Below are 24,654 nucleotides of genomic sequence, written 5' to 3'. Positions count from 1 at the left end.
ACCCAGAATAAGATCCCAACCCAAGGAACTGTTAAGAATCTGAGCAAATTTCTTGACCTAAACTATTATTATGAAATGGATGAGATTGATCAAATACACTACCTGAATTATTAGCTGGAAGACTAAGAAAATAAATCTAAGGAATAAGAACTCAAGTACTAAAAAGGTAATTGGGAATCATTTATAATTTTACTTCCTCTTGAGAGTCCTCATGAATTCATTAATTTGGTATAGCTAACAATTATGCATTTAGGTTCTGTACCTAGTAGTTACAGATTCTTAAGAATTCCAGCATTTAAGGGAACGGGAAGAAAAAAATGTAATCTCATGAGATAGTATAAAAAGAAATATTTTGCTACTGATAGCAAAATGTTCATTCCTCTCTGTAGAAAAAAAGAGTAATGCTTTGAATAACACTTACTTACATTTGGACAACATTCATCCTAGAAAAAGAAAATAAAGGGATCTATAGTATGACTGAATAGTCACCTAGCCCACAGCTGTGATACTTAATTCCTGAAAAAAAATCAATTCAGAATAGGTTTGCAATTTACTCTTATTATTTAAAACTGCTATGTTCTGTTAAAATGCCAGTGATATCTCAAGTTGTATATAATGCTGAGAATGCTTAAAAAATAATAATATTTAAGCTGAGGTGAAAATGCAATAGAAGAAGCAACTCAGAAAAGGCCAGAATATTTCTTAGTCCAATTTTTACTCAAAACACATGTCATGTCAAAACATAAATACTGGATGCATATTTAGAGTTGTTCCAAAAAATAGAGCCAAAACCATCATTAAAACAATATATGCATACAATAAACATTGAGATATATTAGATGTAATATTTTTTAATACCTGTACCATTTTTATTCCATATAAAAGACAGAAATACTGAGATGTGATAAATCATAATTCATATTTTGTCTTAGTCCAAATCATGGCATATATATGTATCAAGAGTCATTTACAATTTCTGACAATAAATAATCCACCATCTTATTTCATTAACCTTTGGCTTTAATTATTACTTCCCTAAACTAATTGCTGATTATCACTCAAATTAATCAAATACCTGGAATTCTGAGGTTCTGAAACATCCGAATCTGGACACGTTTTCTTCACCTGCAATAAAAAAAAAAAAAAGAAGAACAAGAACAAGAAGAAAAAGTAGAAGGATCGTACTTACAAAAGTTCAAAACCAGAAAGATTTCCACATCTGCAGTTCACGGACTTACTTCATACAAACGGAATATGTATTATTCACCATGGTATCTGTAAAATGCTTCTCTTATTTTACAGTATGGACATGCAATGTAAACAGTGTGTTTCATAATTGCCCTATAAACAGATGCCAACTTAACTGCCCTTCTCCCTTAGTCTGTAAAATGCTCAACTAAAATGTTTGGGAATATTTTGGCTTGAAACACAGAAACCAACGTTTCTGATTTTTACATTTCTCCACGTAGAAATCAGAAAGCTAAACTGTTCTCAGTTTTATAAAGAAATGTTTTCTGAACTGTATCACTTCTATTTTTTACTGAGGCTCATAATAATAAATACTAGATTCTGTGAAAAAAGTGCGAGGTAATGCAGAAAATTTTGGAATTTAAATTCAAAATGAAACCACAACTTTTCTTACTGGGTATAATCTGAGAAAAAATCAGTAAGAAACATCATAATTTAATGAGATATATGCTTACAGCAGCAAGAATAAATTTTGCTCAACACTGGAATAAAGACACAATTCTGACAATACCTGATTGGGAACTTAAACTTGGAGAATATGCAACAATGGCAAAACTAACAGAATATATACACAGTAGTTTGGCTAAATGTAAGCAAGAAGGGTTCCTATACAGACAACACTTCATGCAGCATGGCAAATATAATCAGTTTGACTTCTAAGGGGGCCTAAATGTCCACAAACATTGCAAATTAGCAGATGTATAAAAAGGGGGAAATCAGAAACCTAATAGCTTTTTTATTATTATTATAAAGTAAGGTAATTTAATAATAATTGATTATTATATTATAAGGTAAGTGGCTGCTGCAGAGTGGGGGAGGGTACGAGAGGGTGCACAGAGGTGTGAGGGAGGCATGGTGTGGGAGGCGCAGCGAGGGTTGAGAAGGGTGTGCAAGATGTGAAGGAGGTGCGGTTAGGGCGCAAGGGAGGTACGGGGGAGGTGTGGGAAGGCTTGGGCAGCGTCTACAAGGGTGCACGGGATGCTCAAGAGCTGCAGCGAGGGCAGGGAAGTTGCATGGGGATGCACAAGCGGTAGGCAGGTGTGGCAAGGCTTGGGGAGGGTGCACAAGTGAAGGGGCAGCGTGAGCGCAGAGGGGCTGGGGAAGGGTGCATGGGTGGGGGAGACTTACCCCAGCAACTTGCAACCTTCCCTGCCGGCTTCCCCACTGACTTTCTAGGGATGCTGGCAGGGAAGGTCGCAAATGGCAATCAATTGCAAGACAATGCAATCAGTCATAAATGTGAGATGGTTGCCAATTGCCCTGATCACAATCACGTGACCTCAGGGGTGCTGGGATGGCAAGAACTCCGAGGACTGGTCGTAACCACCATTTGTTCAGCGTCGTCGTATCTTCAAACAGTCGCTGAATGGTCTTAAGTCAAGGATTACCTGTAAAAAGGGTGGGGGGAGGAACTGGCTGGGCTAGTTATAGAATTCATATACTAATTTTAGTCTTCTGACGTTGATACATTTATGTATTTTTGCCAATATGTGATGCTCCAGTTCAAATATTTTGCAGTGATCTAATGATATCTGTAAGATATTATGTCCTTTGCCTTTTCAGTCTAATACATGTAAAATTAGCATTCAATGAGCTTATATTTAAAAAAAATTAAGAGGTTCAAATTTCCATGCTTTACAGTTTGAGACTTCTGAATCTCATGTAAGCAATTTTTACTGTAACTCTGTATGTATACCAAATTAATACACTGAGTTTGCAACATCCATTATGAGTATGTATTTTAAAACTCTGAAAAATAACCTACTATTATCTTATATTTCACATTTTTGATAGAAGGCACTTTATAAGCCTAAACATATCCATAGTCCTATAATAAAGAAATACAGTCAAGAGCTACAAAGGGGATAACAGAAACTGAGAAAAATATTTTTTTTTCAGGATCAGATACAAGCTCCAATTCAAACTTTCATTAGTGAAAATATTTATTGGCTATGTTCAAAATACAACTGAAAATCATTGTTACATTTTACTCAACAGCAATAAATAGCAAGTCTTAACTCCCTCACCCCTTTTTTTCTCTTCTGCACCTGTTATCAAAAACTCAAAAGAAATCTACTGCCAATTTTTAATACACCAAAGTACATGATTTACAAATGTATGGAACTGTTTAATATTCTGAGAACAAACCAGGGTGTTCAGTACAGTAAAAAAGAAAGATATTAAGGGAGAAAAATAGGTGAATGGTCCATAAGGAAATGAAAGTACTTCAGATAAGTATATACAATAGGATTGTGCAAACTATTTAAAAGGAGCACTTTGTAGAATGTGTCGGCACAAGTAAAGCACCCCTCTGTGAAGAGCTAAAGCAGCCACATCCTACAGAAGGGTTCTTCCTTGGCTGGCTACCCACATGTACTTGCATAGATAATACGTTTCTGGGGACACCTGTGAAAAGGATTTGCATGCATACACATACACAGCCAGCTAAAGGAAGACTTTGATGCAGCTCAGACCACCATTCAAGAGGATGTATCTGCTTGAATATACAAAGAGAACGTACTCTGCAAAGTGCCCTTACAAATGCTTTGTAGAGACCTATTACAGAATCTTCCAATGTTATTTATTTATCTATATTACTTCTATACAGTTTATCTCTCTCCAGACCAGACTTATTAGTATAAGACCTGCACATATAAATGGAATTTAAGAAGATACTATGGAATATCTCTATTGTATTAATAAACATATTCTGAAATCTAAAACTTCAGAGACATTTTGTAATGGTATGTGGGAAAGACCTTGGGAGACCGTCAGACAGCATAGCCTGCAGCTGGACAGTGGGTGGGGCAAGAGGCTCAGAAGGGACTCTCCCTAGTTTCTCAGGCTGTAAAGGAGATGGGGGGGGAGAATTGTACTTTCAGACATGCGAAATTCTGTTAAGGTAGCTTTACAATAAAATAGAATTAGCTTATCTGGTTGTGTTTCCTGTCCGGTCTACCTGGTAAGGCTGACATCAATCTCACAAGTCTGAAAGTTGCAAGAAGAGGACAAAATATTCCCAGGTATTAATCTTCTATTTAAAAATCCTCACTGTAATTAAAACAACCTAATTCATTTAAAACAACAACAACAAAGAACAATGTTGTAATTCCCTCTTCCAACCCACCACTAAACTGACCTAACTTTCTCCTCCCATTTTTTCCCATCTCTCTGGAAAACAGCAGTATTCACTCCCATTCCAGTCCTTCCAACTGGCTACTTTCTTAGATGGTTCACTTCAGTACTTGCTAGAATAGAAAGGCAGGGTATAACTCAATTTAGTTCATTTATTTATGGTTGCTGACCAGTACATATCTACCCAGAAAAACATGAAAAAGAATAAAAATAATAATTATAATAAATGAATAACAATATGCTTCATCCTCTTTGCCAGGAAGGTCTCCAAACTGGGGTTGATTAATTCTGATCTCAGATTTTTATAAAAGTTACAACAGAATAGAACATGTGTAACGTATTATCCTCTCATAACGGGAGTGATAGTATAAATTTGGATAATATGCCCACTGAAACAATTTGATTCACAATATGAGTAATATTCCTATCTCCTGATATTAGGATCTCCATACAAAAATGTTTGATGATTTCATATATACCTTTGCCTCTCTGGCCTCCAAGATAAAACCCTTTTTGCGTTATGGATCACACAAATTCCATATTGTATTGATAACTCCTGGATATAATATCTGCAACCCATCTATTCTTGGCCAGTGTTCACCACACTTGGAAGATTCTCATAGAGAGAACGGCATTTGTTTTGGAAAAATTGGGACTGCTGAGAGAAGGAATTGTTGGAAAGCAGATACTTAATCTAGTGATATGACTAACAGTTAAAATATTGATTTAACTCTATACCATCTCCGGAAACACTGCTTCCAACATGTTGTTTGGTAAAGTGAAAGTTCAGGTAGCTATGTCAATCTACAATTTTCAGTTTGTAGAAACACAAGATACTTTTATTGGATTTCTTACTACATTGTTAAATTTTAGATCAAAAATTCATAGGAAAATCCATATGCATTTGTTTGCCTTTTCCCCAATGTATTTATTTTAATGAGCTGTTTTCCCTAATACGTGTTTTTATACATTCTTGCATGTATTCAGCTATATTTTTATTCAGAGAACTGCATCACATTTCAAAAAATTGACACTTTTTGACACAGAATATTTGTCTTTCAGTTCACATATTAGATCAAAATACCATGAATTAATTCAGTTTGTATTAAAATATAAATGAAATACATTTATTCCTCTGTGAGAAACTAGAGGGTTCTCACTAAAGAACTCCCTCCTTCATTAAATAAACTTACTATAAAACTGTAAATTAGTTCATTTCTAATTTACAGATCTAAACAAGAATCTAAACTAGAGCAATGCTCTTGTTAGTATCCCTGTTTCCTTGGCTGGAAAGCTTGCAAGACATGGTATGTATTCCCTTCTTGCTCCCTTGTGTCTGATCTTTAACTCCTTCTATTCAGGGAAATAATACTTTAGGAAAGTGAATGCTTGCTATCAAATCTCTTATAGGGTAGAAATTAAAGGCACAGTTTTTCTCTTTACTCTTTAATATGCAAACTTTAATTATTTTGTGGGTGGGCACTTCACTTCTAGATGTATCCTAAAATTCTCCCTTATTAGGGGTAAACATCCTGGGCATATTATTCAAATATTTTAATGTCTGAATTAATATATGCCAGTGAATAAAGATATTTATACTGCAATGACTAATTATTTGAAAATATGTAATGGCAGCACCTAATGCAGAAGCTAAGCAGGGTGGGATGGGAGATCATCCAGGAATTCTAGGGCTATTGGCTAGACTGGAAAGTTAAAAAAAAAAAAATCCCCAAAGAGAATGGCAAACTATTTCTATAATGTTGCCAAGAAAACTGCATGAATGCAGTCACCAAGAGTCAATCTTGATTCAATGGTCCCCATTAATTGTTCTATGCTTACCATTAGAAGAGAGTATGTGTAGCTCAGGGTTGAACTGTGGAGTCCTTGGGGTTCTCTGAGCTTGGTTGTTTTCTTGCAAACGTTTCATTACCTGGCTAGGTAACATCTTCAGTGCTAGAATGGAATGGGGTTTGCTCTCTGTTTAAATACAGTGGCCTGCCCTGCCAGTGTTGGTGGGGATGTGGGTAAAACAAAACAAACACCACACCCCCACCAACACTGGCAGGGCATGCCACTGTATTTAAACAGAGAGCAAACCCCATTCCATTCTAGCACTGAAGATGTTACCTAGCCGGGTAACGAATGTTTGCAAGAAAACAACTAAGCTCATAGAACCCCAAGGACTCCACAGTTCTATGCTTAATATTTTGCTGCTTCCATAGGTGGTATAATAACTAGCTGAATCTGGTTAACTGACCTCTGCATAGTATAAAGCCTATTTCCAACAGAATGGAAAAACAGAGTTTCTTAAAGCATTAAGTTTCAGCCATGTATGTTAATCATTAGGGTTGTCCAATGCTTCAGATACAGTTCAGAAGAGGGGCTTTAGACCGTACAGGACCACAGTATTTTTGGCTCATTAAAGTAACTGCATCTGTTCCTAGGATTGCACAGCTGCAGCAGAATTCTGCCTGAACTGCACAGCCTTATTACCCACTTTCTCTTCTATTACAAGGAGCCAACAGGAAATATTTGATTCTGTTTTTAACAAACCATCTTCCCTTGATATTCACTCAGAACTATGATTCGTTTAAATTATTTGCAATCAAAATGTGATTTTGTTTTCACTTTGCTTCATTGAACTGATCACTGGTAACTCCAAATTATGACACCTCAGGAAACTAACATTTGTATAACCTGCTCATCTTACCCTCCCTTTTCCTCCACTAATAAGGAAAAGGAAGCAACCAAGGATCACTGTAACAGAAAATTACAGTTTCTCATTACATCTGAACTGGACTCAACTTAATTTCTTAAAGCTGATGGGTTTCTGGGGATGAGGAAGAATACCTTCAATAGCTCGAATTAAGAGTTAGCCATTCTTTGAATGTGTTAATACTTTGTACTGGAACTAACTATGCAGCAGTACTGACATACTATTTCTGGAGTGATATGAACAACTAGAAGTATGAAGCAAAGTGAAATAGTAGGTTCCTTTGCTTTCATTACACCCTGAAGGACCTTTTTTTCCCCTGCCACTTGCTATGTGACTATTGCCAGACAGTTATTCATTCATGAGCCTCCCAACTTTTCTTAAGTAAGAAAAACAGAGGCAGCATGAGAGAGACTGTTCAGAGAAGTACATTTCCTCCATATTTATTATACTGTTTGTATTAAGCTTAAAATTCTCATGAACAAAGTTTACTTTACAAGCTAAATTATCCTTCCCATTTACTATTTCCTTTTACGGACCAAATTTACCTATGTTCTATCAAGGGAGAAATGAATGACTTCTCCAGGGGGACCTTCATGGAATTTTAAAATATTATAAACGTTGTATTACATTAATTCTCTATAACTAATACAGCTCCATTCCTTTCATATTGCTTAATCCAATAGTTCTGCCAAAGACAATATTATTTCTTCTGTTGTTCATAAACTGTCCCCCTGGCCCCCAATGTACCCACTGGTCTTTCATCAGTATCAGGGACAGGTAAACCTTTTGAGCCAGTGGGCATATTTGGAATTGTGGGAACATGTTACTGGCACAGTCAGAAAATAAGGAAATCTAATTGTGTGTTATTCAGGACAATTTTAAGTACAGCTTAAGCAATCAATTTTTGGGAAACCAGATAAGATGCTAATTCCAGAATGAAGTGTTTACATGGAAGTTTGTGGCATTTTGATTCTGTTTCTCCTTCAAGGACTATAAGACAAATTTGTATAATAACTTCTACAAATTTTATCCTCACAACTCTGGAATATGTTAAATTGAGAGATAATTGCCCATGGTCACTCTGAGTTTTATAGCTTAGCAAAGATTTGAAGTTAGCCTTCCCAGTCTCCATCATTTAGTTTATTATACTGTATTTGAGTCTATGTTCCATCTTTGCACCACTCAGCAGCAGATCGAATATGCCCATCCACATGCTGGTTGAACCCTAGAAGACATTTAGTCCAACCCCAAGCTCAGTGCAGGATCCACTGTAGCATCTCTAACAGGTGACAATCCAGTTTCTGCTTGGGTGGTTTTGGAATATGACATGCCAAAAGAAGAGAATATATGTAGCTCAGGGTTGAATTGTGGAGTCCTTGGGGTTCTCTGAGCTTGGTTGTTTTCTTGCAGACATTTCATTACCCATCTAGATAATATCTTCAGTGCTAGAAGGGAGTGGGTTTGCTCTCTGTTTATACACTATATAAAATGCTGTGCCCATGAAATTATTTCCATATATATATACAGGTAGTCCTCAGGTTATGACCATTTGTTCAGCAACTGTTTAAAGTTACAATGGCGCTGAAAAAAATGGACTTAGGACTGGTCCTTGAAGTTGCGGCTGTCACAGCATCCCTGTGGATGCTTTGATCAATTATCAAAATTCAGGCACTTGGTGACCAGCCCGCATTTACAACTGTTGCAATGCCCTATGGTCATCCTGCCCTGCGCAAACTGCCTCCACTTCAACTCCCCCACCCGCCTGTCTCCCCCATCTCTGCCCTTTTGGCCACCTTGCACAGCATGGCTGAGTGGAACAGGCTGCTGCCCCTCAATGACCTTTGTTGTCTTCTTTGCCTCCCTTCCCCTCTGCTGACCTCGACACTTCCAGCTGGCCTCAAGCCCCATGGCACGGGGGCTCTGCTGGCATGCATGCTTGCTGCTGCCCCCTGCTGCTGCATCCAGCTGACCTTTGTCATCTCCTTTGCCTTGCCTCTGCTGGGCTTGCTGACGCCAGTGGCAGACAGCATGCATGCCAGCGGCAGGCTGAGGCTGCTGATGCAGGGCAGGCCTGCCAGGAATCTGGTGGCCAGGGAGGCAGTGGCAGCAAGGGGTGGAAGTGAGCCCAACACCGACAGAGCCCCTGCACCATGAGGCTTGAAGCTGGCCAGTGTTGGCGAGCCCAATGGAGGGGAGGCAAGGAAAAGAAGATGATGAAGATCAGTGGGGGGCTGCAGAATACAGTGGCCTCTTCATCTGGGCCATGCTGTGCAATGCAGCCCAAAGGGCAGAGAGGGGGGGAGACAGGCCGGTAAGGGGAGTTGAAGTGGAGGCAGTATGTGCAGGGCAGAAAAGTGAGGTCCTTGCCTAACAACTGCAACCAGGACTGCCATTGCTAAGCAGTGTAGTCACATGAAGTTTTGCTTAACTGTCCCTTCGCTCAGCGATGGAAGTTCCAGTCCCAATTAGGGTCGTAACTCAAGAACTACCTGCATATATATATACACACACACACAACCCACACCCATTATCCCTGTATTTCTAAATGAAAGAGCTAAGTAGAAGTATTTACGAGATTCCTCAATTTAGTGGAGGAGCTGAATCTATACAAACTAACTTTCATGTATGTATAAACTTATATACAGGTAGTCCTCACTTACTGACCACTTATTCAGTGACCATTTGAATTTATGACTGTCCTGAAAAAATAACTTTATAGAGATTGGAGAGGAAGGGATTGCAAGAGAGTAAACTATTTTCTCTTCTACACATCAAAAGCAATGCGATTGTGCCAGCAGTGGGGAAGGGTCAAGCAAAGGAGAGATTACCTATAGAAATTGCTTGCTTTTTTTCTCCCACCCCCCTCATAGAGCAGAGAGATTGGAGAGGAAGAGATTTCAAGAGAGTACTGTAAGCTGCTTGTGTAGTATGTCTGAGGCTCCCAGCCTTGGGCTACCAGCACAATCACATTGGTTTTGATGTGTACAAGACAGTAAGCAGGCACTCAAGCATTCTAAAGAGCGTGGGAATGGTTAGGAGGCAAACAAAAGTCAAAGGTGTGGAACTGAGTAAAATAGTCTTGTCTCTTTCCAGCTGGAAAGCACAGTCACACTCACATGATTTCCCACTTAGTGACCACTTGGCCTAGCAGCAGAGTTGCCAGTCCCAATTAAGGTCATTAAGTGAGGACTACGTGTATTAAGAATTATGGAAGTAGCTCAGATAAGATTTGCATATTCTATCTTATACTGCTTTATTCACAATAGAACATGTATCATTTTGCAGCAATTCTAGAATGCAAAGTATAATAAGACTCTATTTGCACAAGCATCATCCATACTTCAAGAAGGAGAAAAGAATTCAGATGCTTAAACTGATACTATTATTTATTACTCAGTCTTAGGAAACCACTTCAATTTCAATCAACTCTAAGCAGCATACACTCCATATCAATAACAAATATTAAACAATAAATAACAAAAATGCATAATACAGTCATATTTTATATTCTTTTAAAACTTGATTGGATTACCAAAATGAAACAAAGTTTAGCGACAAGTATCTAAAAAGATTAGTGTTAGGATCATGTTCCAAAAACTGGAAGGACAAAGAAATTAGTGTCGTTAGGACAAACTGGATTTACTTTAAATTATGTGTAGGTCATATGATTGCTTCCTATGTATGTAACAATTTTATGTAATAATATTAAACATTCATAATAACTTTCTCCAAAGGTCATTTTCAAATAAACAATTTAGAATTATAGTTCAGTGACATATTTTGAAAATATTCTGGGATCTGCTATCCAAATGTCACAGGGGTCTGAATAAAGAAAAATAAACGGTTGCCAGGAAATGCTACTGTGTTCTATCTTATAACTCACATTTTAATTGCTCATTTTGTTTTATTTTGCATTTTAAAATCTTATCATTCTATATATATTTAATAAGTGCATGGTGAATGATTTTCTATTTTTTATTAAAGATTTATTACCTTTGTTTTAATGTAGTTTTTTTCAATTCTTACAACTATCTAAACATGCACTGCTTTTTTCCCAGCATATATTCTTTTATGATTCAGGCTGGGAAAAATATTTCTACAGAAAACTATTTTTGTGGAGTCATTTAGTGTAATTCTAAATAACCATATGCCTTTAAAAACAGTGCAAATATCAAGGATTTATTAGAAGAAATCACCTCTAGAATTGTAAAATCCTATTTTATAAACTTTAAAATTTGTAACTGATAAAAATATCAGGTCCACACAGTGTGCATCCTAATTAAAGAAACTTGTAATCTGATACTCCTGCATGCTGTTCCCTAGATCATATAAACTAAACTGTGGAACAAATCGGTTATAATAATTTATCATACTTTTCTACAAAATACTTTCTCTTAGCAACTTCTTGTAACTGTAAATCTGTTTTCACAAAGTGCTTTTTTCTCTGTGCAAAACTTTTCTATATTAAAATATTATACCTATAACAAATGTTAATTAATTTTAAAAATCCCCAAATTCTCTTGAATATGTTATCTTCAAGGAAACAGACTTTTCAAAAGCAGTATCTATTAACATTTACTGATATTATAGATCCTAAATACAATAACCATTTTAACTTTTACTCTATATTTGAACTATGTGTGTTTTAAAAACAGTAGGAAAATGTGCCAAACCAACAGTAAATAGGTCTGTTTTATAGACAGATACACCAGTGAAATCACTACAGTACTTATCAAAAAGCTATTTCTAGAAGGAAAAAAAATGATTCTGGGCTTTATGTTACTCTTTTAAAGTACTAGGGGAAAAAGGTATGTGTCATTGGCTTATACAGCAAATATTTGCTACCCCAATACAATAGTAGTATTCATGAAAACTTCACACACTTATATATACAATACACATAATCTGAATACTCTTTAAACAGCAGGATTTCTGAGTAAATGTCAACATAAGTATGCTGTTATTTAGAAAATCAATTTCTACCCAAGTTATAAGTTTCTTAATATTGCTTTCCCCACAAAATATAACTGAACAATTCAATTATTCATAAATTATCTGAGTTATCAATATGCATTTATATTTTTGTCTGTAAAACATACATTCAGATTATACAAATCTTTATAAAACAATGTTAGATACGATTAGTTGAGAACTTCTATAAGTAAAAGAGAATATACACACTACTTTATAATATGAAAGAAATTTATATTTTAATTAAAAAGATCTAATTCATGATAACACTAGTTTCTCTTAACATATCAATAATTAATCCATAATTATTCCTTAAGATATGTGTATTTTTGGTCTTCCCTTCCTTCCTTGCAAATTAGAAATGATATGGAAATAAATCTCAAGCTTACCTCATTCTCCTCTTAAGAGACTTAAGTAGATTAAGAGAATTCCCAAGTACAACAATTTTTAGCAAAGAAAAATTGTATTAGGCTTAGTACCAACTCTATTCCGCTACTAAGTGCTGAATTGTATTGGATCAGATAAATCTGCGGAGAGCATTATTGTCTCATTCAGGTAGAGCAGAGACACTTCGTTCTTCCTTGAGCAAACACAACAGATTCTGTTAGCCAAATCCAAATCTGAGTAACAAACAAGCTTGTCTCAAACATCTAGCTTTCTACATGCTTCTGTTTATATGACTTGCATTCAGAGGTCGCTCACATCAACAGCTTTTGTCTTTCGCATGATATCTGATGTGGTGCATTTCTTTCAAGGCTCTTTTAATGAACCCAGTTCCAGAGCTCCTATTTGCCTGCTGTTACTGTGACACATATGCTTTGTATTCTGTGAAGTCTTTTAAATGCATATGCCTGTGAGGATCTATACAAACTAGTATTATATTTCATTATAGACAAAGGATCAGTAGCATTAAAAGGTTTTTTTTAAGATTACAAGGTTTTTCTAAGTACAATAGAAGTAATAATAGCAATAATAACTCTTCCAGGACATGCACACAAGCATGCATTTGACAAAGTCTCTTATAGAATAGACTAATACACCAGAAACAAAGGAAAGACCCTCTACAGCAACCTACTGAAAGAGCCAAATAAAGTGGGATACTAATCCAGTTGAAATAGCAAATTAACATTTTAGTTTACAAATGAACAGAATAAAATGTATACAAAGAGTGTGATTTGATAATTTCATTTTACTGATATCACTGCTGATATCATTTTCCATTTCTCCTTTCAAAAACACAAATATAAACTCAGTAGAGTGTGAATATTTAGAAATAAACAAACAAACAAACAAACAAATAAATAAATAAATAAATAAAAGCAATAACAATTACAATGTTTGGGTACAATATAAAAACCTGTATTGATAATATTATGTAAGCATTAAAATTCTTTAGAATATTGAAAGTAATACATATGAAATGTTTATATAGTAATTCAATACTAGTATTATTGGTCAATGTAAATGTATATATTTTAACTTCCCACTCTATTCTCATGTATAAAGCAGGCGGGAATAAATTCATATTCAAAAGACAAAACAAAAACAAACCTATACACAAAACATGTTCAATACTATTCTTCAACAGAGATTTGAAACTGAAGATGGCACTCTCTCCCAACATGAATACATGCCTAGTTTGCTACTGGGGCATAGGGTTTGAGTGAAAGTTACACCTGCAGAACACTGCCGGCACAATGTTCAATGCAAGCAATATTTAAATGACAGCAGCTTGCTGCTGTTAAAGCTAATAAAATATGATTGATGACTTGGATTAAAAAGCTATCTAAATAGATTAGGATATTTGTGCAATCATTTGACAGCTCCAAGCCTTTATTATTAGAAAGAATTGCCAGGACCACAAGGATCATTAATAATAGTTAAATGTAGGACTATCTTCCATGTGATTCTTTACCATGTGTTATAATAATAAAGTTACAGTGCAAGAACAACAGTTGACAAAACACAGAATCTAGTTATTTATTTATGCCCTTAAAAAACAGATTACAGTCTTTGAAACTATGGAAATACAGAAATACAATTAATGCCAGTGAAAACTCAGCAAGCATAATCCATACAAAACCAAAATAATGGTTTATGACAAAAATAATTACTAAATGCCTTTCAATTTTTTAAATGTTTTAACCCATCCCCTAATAGCCTGTGGATACCATTATACTGGATTAAAAGTCTCTTCCTGTTTTCAGAAAACTTTGAAGAAATCAATAACGGCAAATTTCCAGATGCTTAAACTACAGGTAGTCCTCGATTTACGACCACAATAAGGATTGGAAAATTTGTCATTAAGTGGTGTGGTCACTAAGTGAGGCATTGTGTGACTGCACCCAATTTTATGACATTTTTTTGCAGTGGTTAAGCAAATCAGGTGGTTGTTAAGTAATCATGTGGTTCCCCATTCATTTTGCTTGCTGGAAGGTGGCTGGGAAAGTTGCAAATGGCAATCACATGACCCCAGGATGCTGCAACCATTGTAAATACATGCCAGTTGCCAAGCATCCAAATGATTATGTGACTGTGGGTACATTACGATGGTCACAGGTGTGAGGACTGGTCATAACTCACTTTTTTCAGCACTGTTATAAGTTCGAATGGTTGCTAAACGAATGGTTGTAAGTTGAAGACTACCTGTACACCTTCCAGGATCATCAATGAAAAACTAAATACATTTGCTAAACAGTTGAAAATAAGTGTTGAGCCAAATCTGTCAACATTACAATGGATTAATTTAATTAATTTAAGCCAGCATTAAAATAAAAGTTAAAAATGCTGTTCCATAAGTATAATAAATAAATAAATAAATAATTTATAAATCAAATTTATATGCCACCCATTGCATTATATAAATAAATAATAAATTGAAGGGGGCATTTTTGTTTAACGCTTTAATAAGACATAAGTTTGTTTTAGCCCACATATAGGCTAAAACAGTATTGGAAGTGTATTGCTGAACCCTTGGGGTATAATGAGAACTCAAAACAAAAAAGTCACAACCTTGCTAATATATTTTTAGATAGTAGAAGACCTAAACAAAATATTCCACTAAGGCTATTCTATATTCTATACATTAAAGTCTATATAACTGAAAATACAAGGTAAACCTTACCCACTTAGCCTTATTTGAATTTTGATCAAGTATGAACCAACATGACAATACAGCCCAAGGGCAGAATCTAATTTCCCTCTGCTGATGGAAAACTTACATTAGTTGAACAGTGATGAGTGCAATTTTTCACAATCACCCTCTGACTTGTAGCTGCCAATGATCCTCCTTCCCAAGTTTTTGAGGGCCCACTCCAATAGATATGTGGAGGGAATGCAGAAGACTGAAAGATATGTTAAAAAATAGACCTTTTTTTTGTTTGCCTATGGAAGCTTTATATTGTTCAACATCCCAGTCTAGCTTACAGCCCTGGCAATTACTGCACCCAAATGGCTGCTGAGTAATTTAAAGGGCCAAAGACTTAGTAAAATTTGACCACTGGAGTACCTAGTTTATATGAGTGTGGGATACATGGTGCAAACAGAATGCTGGTGAATACCTTTTGGTAAACCATCACCAAGCCTATTGTTCCACAATATAACGTTGATAGATTACATAATTTAGAATGAAATAAGCAGATGATCCAAGTTCCTCACAGCTATTACTGAGAAACATAAAATGTATGGTCAGACATGCTCTCTGATGCCCAGGTTTCATCAGAAAAGTGAGATGATATTGACCTTCTGATAGTTATGTTTCAACATATAAACCTCTTGGCTAAGTTTGGGGGGGGGAATCCTCCCCCCATATTTTCTGACTTAAAGATAGATATATCATTTAGCATCTTAACTGTTTAACAAGATAACATCTGAGTTACAAACCAGCACTAAAGTCTGCTTCTTTCTTGTGAGATATATATAGCTACTCTTTGAATGCCAAAATTTCACTCCTATCATTGCATTACATACAACCGAGATTGTTTTTAGTTCATTTTTGTGATTATAGGAGGTATGCATACAAGGTACACATTCAGGGCAAAAACTTGTGACTCAGAGATTGATTTCTGAAATCACAATATTCAATAAGGGTTCAGGCTAAGTAGTGAGATACTAAATTCATTCATTCATTCATTCGATTTACATAGCCACCCATCTCACTTTTACATGACTCTTAGGTGACTTACAACGATTGGTGATTTAATTGCTGAATTTTTTAATTGTTAGTTTTTTATTATTGTTTTTATTGTACGCCGCCCAGAGTAACGAATCTGTGAGATGGGCACTATATTAATATGATTGACAGACTGACAGAGAGACAGACAATAAAAAACAAAATACAGGGCATAATCTAACCTATCATCCATACGACCAGTAGACAGGCTCTAATCCACATCTAGAGCCCCAGGCTCAGGCACAAAGCCAGGCCTTACAAAAGGCCATCAGGGACAGGGCTAATCTAATCTCAGGAGGAATGATGTTCCAAAAAGTGGGTGCCATGGCAGAAAAGACTCTCCTTCTGGGCCCTGCCAGCTGACACACACCCTAGCCAATGGTACCAAGAACATGCCCTTCCTGCCATATTGGGTAGAATGTGTAGAAACCAATGTGCTTATGTTATTATTTTTAGAAAAGTAGCTCAGACAATTACGATTCAAGTATCTACAATGTTTCTTAAGTTCCACATTCAGTGGTAGCACATCAGAATGGTGTTTTTTTTTTAAAAAAAAACTAGATGAAAATGCTGAATAAGCTCCTTATTTTTATTAGAAGGGATGTTGTTGTTCAGCCGTTAAGTCGCATCTGACTCTGCGTGACCCCATGAACCATATCGCGCCAGGCCTTCCTGTCCTTCACTGCCTCCCTGAGTTTGCTCAGTTTCATGCTCAATTAGAAGGGATACCAAGACCCATTTCAACATGAACTTATTTTTGCAATGTATTTCCCTCACCTCATATATGGCTATAAAGCAATTTACCCAGCCCAACAGTAAGACTGTTAAGACTATATCTACTGTACAATAATACGTATTTCCATAATGTCAAGAATTGAGAAGCAAAATGAGGCCACTCACAGATGAGTATTACACAAGTAAGAACTGCTACGAGAAAAAGAAAACAAAAAATGAACTCAATTTGAGCATGTTCCACACTTCCAAGACCCACATAATATTGAAACTAAACAGGGATGGAAGAAAAAGACAACCTGCAAGCCAATAGAATTTTTAGTTTCCTGAAAGATTTTTTATCAGGGGAACGTGTACCATAAAGTACATATATACCACACCATATAAACCCATTACAAGGAAGGTGAAAATAAGATACCATTTCTTTTCTCCTCTTTCCCCTTCCTCCCCCTTGTCATACCAATAGTACTATGAGGTTACTACTGTAGCCTAGCTGAAGTCCTAAAGGATTTGGGATAGATTTTAATACATTGCTTCAAGTTTCTCTAATAACAGAGAACTCTTATAACTTGGTAGTAAGAAACTACAATAGATAAAAACAAACCTGGAGGTTTTATGCCCAAAGCTAGGCACCTTCTTTAGATTTTGCACAGATAAAGAATCATAGAAATAAAAGGAAGGGACCCTTTAACCTATCAAATCTAATTCCTTGCTCAGTGTAGGAATATCAGTTAAAATGCCTCCTGCATTTGGTAATATACCCTTTGCTTGAATATATGCAGTCAAAGGGAAGACACCATCCCACTGCGTAAACGGCGTCACTTTCAATCAATGATATATGGACTTCTTACTAACCAGCAAGAATTACCATATAATATTTTTAAAACTAGATATAAAACAATTGAGAAAGGACAGACAACTTTGTACAAGGACACAAATGTTCTCTCTATAAATGAACGAACAGAACAATCTATGAGTGTGATAGAAAAGGTCAAAATGGGTATTATACCGTACAATGCCGGCAATATATAACTTGCTAATGTTAATTAGATTATAATGCTGTCATTTAAATCTTACAATTTATATCATACATTAAAATATATAATCTATAGCTTAAAGTAGCAGGGTTCTTGTACTTTCTACTGCAACATAAATAGAATTAACAAACATTAACAGCTGGGTCCCTATATTTAACACGCTACTCTATTTCTCAACATCCATGAATAAAGTTTTTTCTTTAACAAAATGATGCCAATCTGAACCAGATGAACCAATGGCCTGATTCAGTATAAATAGCTTCCATACTCTCACAAATACATAACTGAGGGGATAATTAAATATGACACAAGATAGGTGGTTTTAAAAATAGAAAACATTTTATATTATTAACTAAGCTTGTTAATTACCAATGGCCAAAGTCTTTCTGGATGCAAATAGTCTTAGCTATCTTTCATCCAAAAACTTAAGGCAACTAATATGTTATCCAATCATTTAATCTCAAATTTATTTAAAAGACAGGCTGGCCTAAGATATAACTGAATGACCATTTGAGCCTAGTTTTGTCCAGTTTCTGAAATAGGAAACCTGAGTCTCCCCAGATGTTACTGAAATATTGATTTATTTAAAAAATGAGTATCCTGGTCTCGTACAGAAACTTTGGATAGATAAATGCAACCCCAATACCCTTGACAGCATGGATAAGAGTGAGGATGGATGATCAGCACTGCATGAATTCTATGAATTATGTGCTGGTAGAATTCTACCAGTATTACTTCATAACTCTATCAAACGGTTTTAGATTAATTCACATATCCTATGTTTAGTTTCAGCTTCCATAAAAGTATCCATGGCTGAACAGACTGAAAAGGGAACTAAGTGTGTGTGTAGAGGTGTGTGTATTGTATTGTATTCAACCTGTGTAATAACTATCATTCAAAATGACTTGGCCCAAGTCAAAGAAATTGATTTCATATAGGAGTGTGTAAAATATTTTGAATTCAATATGCTCTCTTCTGAGTACCAAAACAGGTACTTTGAGGCTGAAATGGGTTGTTTTCACTATTCTAGATGTGTTTTAAGTTAACATTTCTCATTTTTAATACACCTGTACACATACCTCTACACACACATTTAGTTCCCTTTTCAGTCTGTTCGGCCATGGACACATTTTTGGAAGCTGAAACTAAACATAGGATATGTGAATTAATCTAAACCCTTTTGATAGAGTTATGAAGTAATACTGGTAGAATTCTACCAGCACATAATTCATAGAATTCATGCAGTGCTGATCATCCATCCTGAAAAATACAGATATTTCATGGCCATAGGATAATTCTCACGTGTACCCAAATTTAAATTTCTATTTGCTAAGTTAATTTTTGCTTGGTAAGATTCACCAAGGCTTATAAACACATCTTTGTTGCAGATATATTGATTTAAGGCATCACTATCCAACACAAATCTGTTTTTCTTTTCAAATTCAGCCAGGACAGCTTGGAATAAAAAGAATAGATTACTAAAGTCTGACATAATTATGAGGTTGAACTTGACAAATTGTTGGTTGATTCAAAATTGTGCTTCAGGAAAGAAGACCTGCAACAAGATAAGATAGGCATATGAACGCTAAGCAATGAACAGTAATAATTTAATGTTCACAAAACTCATAAATTTGAAATTTATCTGAGAGTTGAAGTTCAATGGAACTTATATCACCATACAGGTAGCCCTCACATACTGACCGCTTGTTCAGCTACCATTCAAAATTATAACAGTGCTGAAAAATGAGATTTACGACTGGTCGTCACCACTGAGGCTGTCACAGCATTCTTGCAGTCATGTGATCGTGATTCAGGCACTTGGCAACCAGCACACAGTTATGATGGTCACAGCATCCTGCAGTCACATGATCACCGTTTGCAACCTTCACAGCCAGCTTCCAACAAGCGAAGTTAATGGGGAAGCAGGCAGGAGGTTGCAAGTCAGAATCAATTATGTGGTGCTTAATGACCATAGGTGATTCTCTAATGACTGCAGCTGGAACTGTTGTCATAAATCAGTGTGGTCACATGACATCGCACTTAATGACCATGCCACTTAGCAGTGGAGTTGCCGGTCCCAACTGCCATCAGTAAGTGAGGACTACCTGTACCTCTCTATTCAGAACATACTAAAACAAAGCAGTGTGAACCTTTCTGATGATTTCATCAAGGAACTGCTATTAATACCATTACCAAAAACTATAATTATATAGTAAAGTTAATTCAACTTCATGATGAAATTTCCCTTGAGAATGTAATTGTCAAACTGGAGGCATCCCAGAATGATTTGAACAATTCGACTAAAAGGAATTCGGTTAAAAAGAACCATGAAGTAATGTTAATAGGAAAACACAATGGAGCTAATCTGCTAGAGATTAAGCAACCTAAAACAAGCAGAGCGGCAGTATGAATGCATAGTAATTGTGTAAAATGACATAAAAGGCTTGGTCACAGAGATAATTCTGTCATTAGGAAAATAAAGGAGAAGACTTAGTAATTGGACTTAATGTTGTCCTTGCAAGAAACAAGGGGAATTATAGTATGACTGTAGTTTCCAGAAACCAGGAGATTGTGAGTTCTAGTGCCACCTTAGGCACAAAGCCAGCTGGGTGACCTTGGACCCATCACTCTGAGCCCTAGGAACAAGGCAAGGGCAAACCACTTCTGAAATACTGTCAAGAAAACTGCAGGGACCAGTTTAGGCAGTTGCCAGGAGTCAACACTGACTTCAAGGTGCACATACCACACCCTGTTTAAAAAATAAGGGGGGGGGTGGTGGTGTGTGGAAACAATTTCCTAGGCTTGAATTCAAACAAGCCAGCCAGCCATTGGAACTTATTTTTTCAGATAATATGCATATATACCTAAAGAAAAAGGAATAATGCTGAGCTATCAATTAGGAATAAAAGGCTACAGCGTTCTGGACTGGAAAAGTAAACACATGCAATGCTGCTCATATTAATGAAGAATAACTCCAATTGAGCTACAATATTAAATACTAATGCAAACAACCTATTTTTACCAGTAGCATCTTGCACAGCCAGGAGGCGTTACTGAAAATGAATCTGGGACAGCCAGCAACATAGAAATGAAGGCACAGAAATGAAGAGAAGCTACATGGGAAGAAATGGAATTCTTGCACAAAAACAAAAGATGGAGTCTAACAGAACTACCAAAATGCAAAAAAGCCCTAAGATGTAAGTGGGGTTTTGAACAAAGCCCATTTTGCTAGTTAATTGTGTTTTATGTCTGTTGATGTTTAATAAATAAACTTCAAGTTATATTTTTGCTAGTTCAACTGAGTGGTGTGTGATTGCTCTGATCTAGATAGAGAGAATGATTGGGAATGTGCTGGGCACAAACTAAACTGGAAATTAGCCATAGTAATTTTCCAATAAGCACAATCATTCACACATAAAACATGTAGAAAGCTACAAGTAGGCTCCTTCCCCTGTAAGTACTTTGGTGCAGATTCATAGGAGGTTACACAGGCAAAGAATACAATTGTGTACTTTTTTCTAAATTTATTTAAATATTTTTTCAAAGTCAGCATGCTAAGTACACAACTTCCTATAAGAAATAAGAATAGCAAGAAAAGTTGCTAGCTTAAGAATATATGAAGATTCAGATATGAGAGTCAGATGACCAACACCTTTGTCTCCACTGAAAGCTCAGCCTGGGCTGAGAAAGATGTAAATAGCAATCAATGATGATGACCAAAAAAAAATAATAATAAATGCTGGATCTCCAGTTGAAAGCTCACAATACGTGTCACAAGGCTGATGGTGGAGCCCCTCTACTTGACATATGGGAGCATCACACGTTTAAGTTCTCAAAAGTCCTTACTACCTTCAAAAACCTTTGGTGCTGACTGGCTCTGGGCCATAATCTTGTTATTCTACAACTCCTATTGTTCAGTTCCACTATCTTCCATACATGAGTTATAAATTGGCTAGCAGTTACTAGCAAAAATGTCAATTCCTTAGGCAACAATTTTGCATTTGTTCCCTTGAATGATGATAATAAAGCCAACCTAGAGTCCACCACAGTATCTTGGTTAGTTATTTTCTTATTTAAATAAAACTGATTTGCCAAAACCACTGAAATTTTGCATGACAACCATATATGTAACTATGTTTCAATTCTGTTTCATCCTTGCCAATGCTTTGGACCTGTAGTGGTTTTATTAAGCTCAACCTCGTAGGAGTTAGATATCATCAATGTAACAACTTCAATAAACTTTCCCTAATTTTAGCTGATATTTGATTTAAACGGTTTTTTGCTTGATGAAGTCTGAAACTTACAGTGCAAATTAGCCCCTTACTGACATTAGCCAAGCTCCTTATTTCTTATCATTCCTCGCTTCCTAAAATATAGCATCTCCATTATACTTATGTTATAAACCAGAAGAGCATAAACAGATCATAGTTTGCTTACTTTTACAAAGCTCTAAAAATAGTAACAATAATAGTAATAATGGTAGCTCAATGCGAAAATAAGGTTGTGCCCCATCTTGTTTTTGCCATGGTGATCAATCAATGAAATACATGTCAATATACTCAACATTCAGCAGAGATAATGAAACGCTAATCAATCCATGTGAAATTCCAATAGCAAGTAGAAACAGGAAGAGAGAAAAAAAATACACATTAAATATAATGCAGGCATAAGCAACATTATCGACCCAATACCATACCATGATTACTACTTAAAATAGAAACAGGCCTAACATCTAGAATGGGCAAACAGGAGCTGATGAGTTTGTGAAGCTGATCATCTACATTTAAGGAGGCTTACTTGCCTAATTGGCTGAGGGATATGTTTTTCTTCTGGATGAGTAGAATGTGTGCTTGTTGCCTTGCTCTGAACACACAAATAAAAAAAGGGGGGGGCGCCTACAACTCATTAACTAATGGGTAAAGGAATTTCCTCAGCCAACCATTTGATCCCACTCAGCACTCTTTGGGAAGAGGAAAGGCAGTTGGGAGCTTGCAACTAAAGCAAGCAAATAGTAGAACAAGCAAGAAAAGGGGTGCTTTGTGAGGGAAATAAGCAAAAGAGATAAGCAGGGGAAAGAGCACACTGATCATCTGTCAGCCTTATGAGGTAGATCAGACAGGAAACACAATCAGATGAGCTAATTCTACTTTACTGTAACGCTACATTAACAGAATCTTGCAAGACTGAAAGTACAATTCTCCTGCTGCCTCCTTTAAACAGCCTAAGAAACCAGGGAGGGTCTCTTCTGAGCTGCTTGCCCCATCCACATTCCTGCTGCGGGCTCAGGTGCCTTTTATCTGACTGCTCCCTTGGCTGCATCTCCTTGCCCTGTCTCCCAAGGTCATTCTCACATACCATTACATCACCCATCTCCAGTCACTAAACATCAAGATGAATATACTTACTAAAGTGAGAAACAAAGGACCTCAAACTCAAAGTATTGCACACTGGCTATATTCTAGGTCAAACACTTTCTAAAGAAGAATACAATATTATTACAGATGTTGAAACAGTTCTGGGTATAGAACAGCTGTCTGGGGCAGGGTGTCCTCAAACCTAAATATGTTTCAGGTGTTTTGATCAATGGATATAACAAAGCAGGGCTGTTTTGTTTGAAGCAGAGACTGAAACACAGTTGTTCTAAACATAAGGTTTGTTTGAGTGGATTAAAGCAGAGAAGAACTCAAGGGTATCAGTGGTGAGGGCTGAGTGGAAGTATCAGAAGGAAGGTGCTGAGAAGAGCATAGGGCAGGTGGGTCACTGGTATGTGTTGTGCCAGTGTTATGACACTGGTAGTGAAGACAGTGGAAAAGGAGAGAGAAGGCACTGAGAACTTCATGTTGTGAGGGTAGGCTGGTGGGATATGCCGCACACATTAGCAGTGGCAGTAGCTGGAATGTCAAAAGTATGACTATTTGCCTGTTGGGTATATGTCATTGGTTCATGCATGGCATAATGAGCATTTTCCTCTCAGGGAACAGATTCATTCTGTTGAAACCAAGGTGACAGGTATACCACTAGGTAAATATGTAGATGAGATTCCCCAGGAAGTGAAAGAAGCCATTCAGACAGTAAACTGTGTCCCTTTGTCAATCACTCAGACAATACAAAATTCTTACAATCATATACTGTACATTCTTATACTGAAAACCTATACAGAGTAAGTCTTATTTCTGAATCTAAGTGTGCTGGAAACATTCTAGACAATCTTCTCTCATGTGAATTTATAATAATTCAGGTCCTATATGTACATATTTGCAAATGGACAATCCATTTCTTAAAAGAAAATAATACATTTTCATGCAAAGACAAACCAGTCAGTGTACTTCAAAATCTTAATCAGGGTGGACTTTCAAATTAGGGAGGGGGAGGGACGACCAGAATTACAAAAATGGGATTCCCCCCCCAAAAAAAAAAAAAATCATATCCATCTACAAATGACAGGTAATGTAGTTTTCTAGAAGTCCAGCAACAGTTAAAGTAATGGTCTCAGAATTGTATTGACGTTGTACCAATATAATTAGGGATCCACTGACAGTTATTTTGTCAATATAAAAATAATACGTTTTTCAGAAGTGTGTTTGTATAGCTAGACTTGCTCAATCAACTATGTTTAATTTGGCAAAATACTGAAACTCTGTCAC

The 24,654-nt window shown here is 36.3% G+C and overlaps 1 protein-coding gene across 15 annotated transcripts in view; it reads right to left on the bottom strand.

Annotated features, from left to right (window-relative positions):
• The window catches only part of EYA4 (EYA transcriptional coactivator and phosphatase 4), a 146,595-nt gene that overhangs the window by 71,292 nt on the left and 50,649 nt on the right, over positions 1-24,654 (bottom strand). For 9 of the 15 annotated variants that reach the window (XM_088140969.1, XM_088140981.1, XM_088140963.1 and 6 more), the window contains exons 3-4: positions 15,292-15,414; positions 1,076-1,125 (exon numbers count right to left, since the gene is read on the bottom strand). The exons of 1 other annotated variant lie outside the window; for it this stretch is intronic. In XM_088140969.1, coding sequence (XP_087997095.1) covers positions 1,076-1,125; positions 15,292-15,414 — 173 coding nt within the window. The remainder of the gene's footprint in view (positions 1-1,075; positions 1,126-15,291; positions 15,415-24,654) is intronic. 5 more of the 15 variants (XM_088140984.1, XM_088140986.1, XM_088140990.1 and 2 more) reach the window with 1 other exon arrangement.

This window comes from Python bivittatus, unplaced genomic scaffold (assembly GCF_059951505.1).
Source record: "Python bivittatus isolate LINGU-HERP-01145 unplaced genomic scaffold, Pbiv_v1 ctg000020_np1212, whole genome shotgun sequence".
NCBI lineage: Eukaryota > Metazoa > Chordata > Lepidosauria > Squamata > Pythonidae > Python > Python bivittatus.
This window is presented reverse-complemented; position numbering and strand designations above follow the sequence as displayed.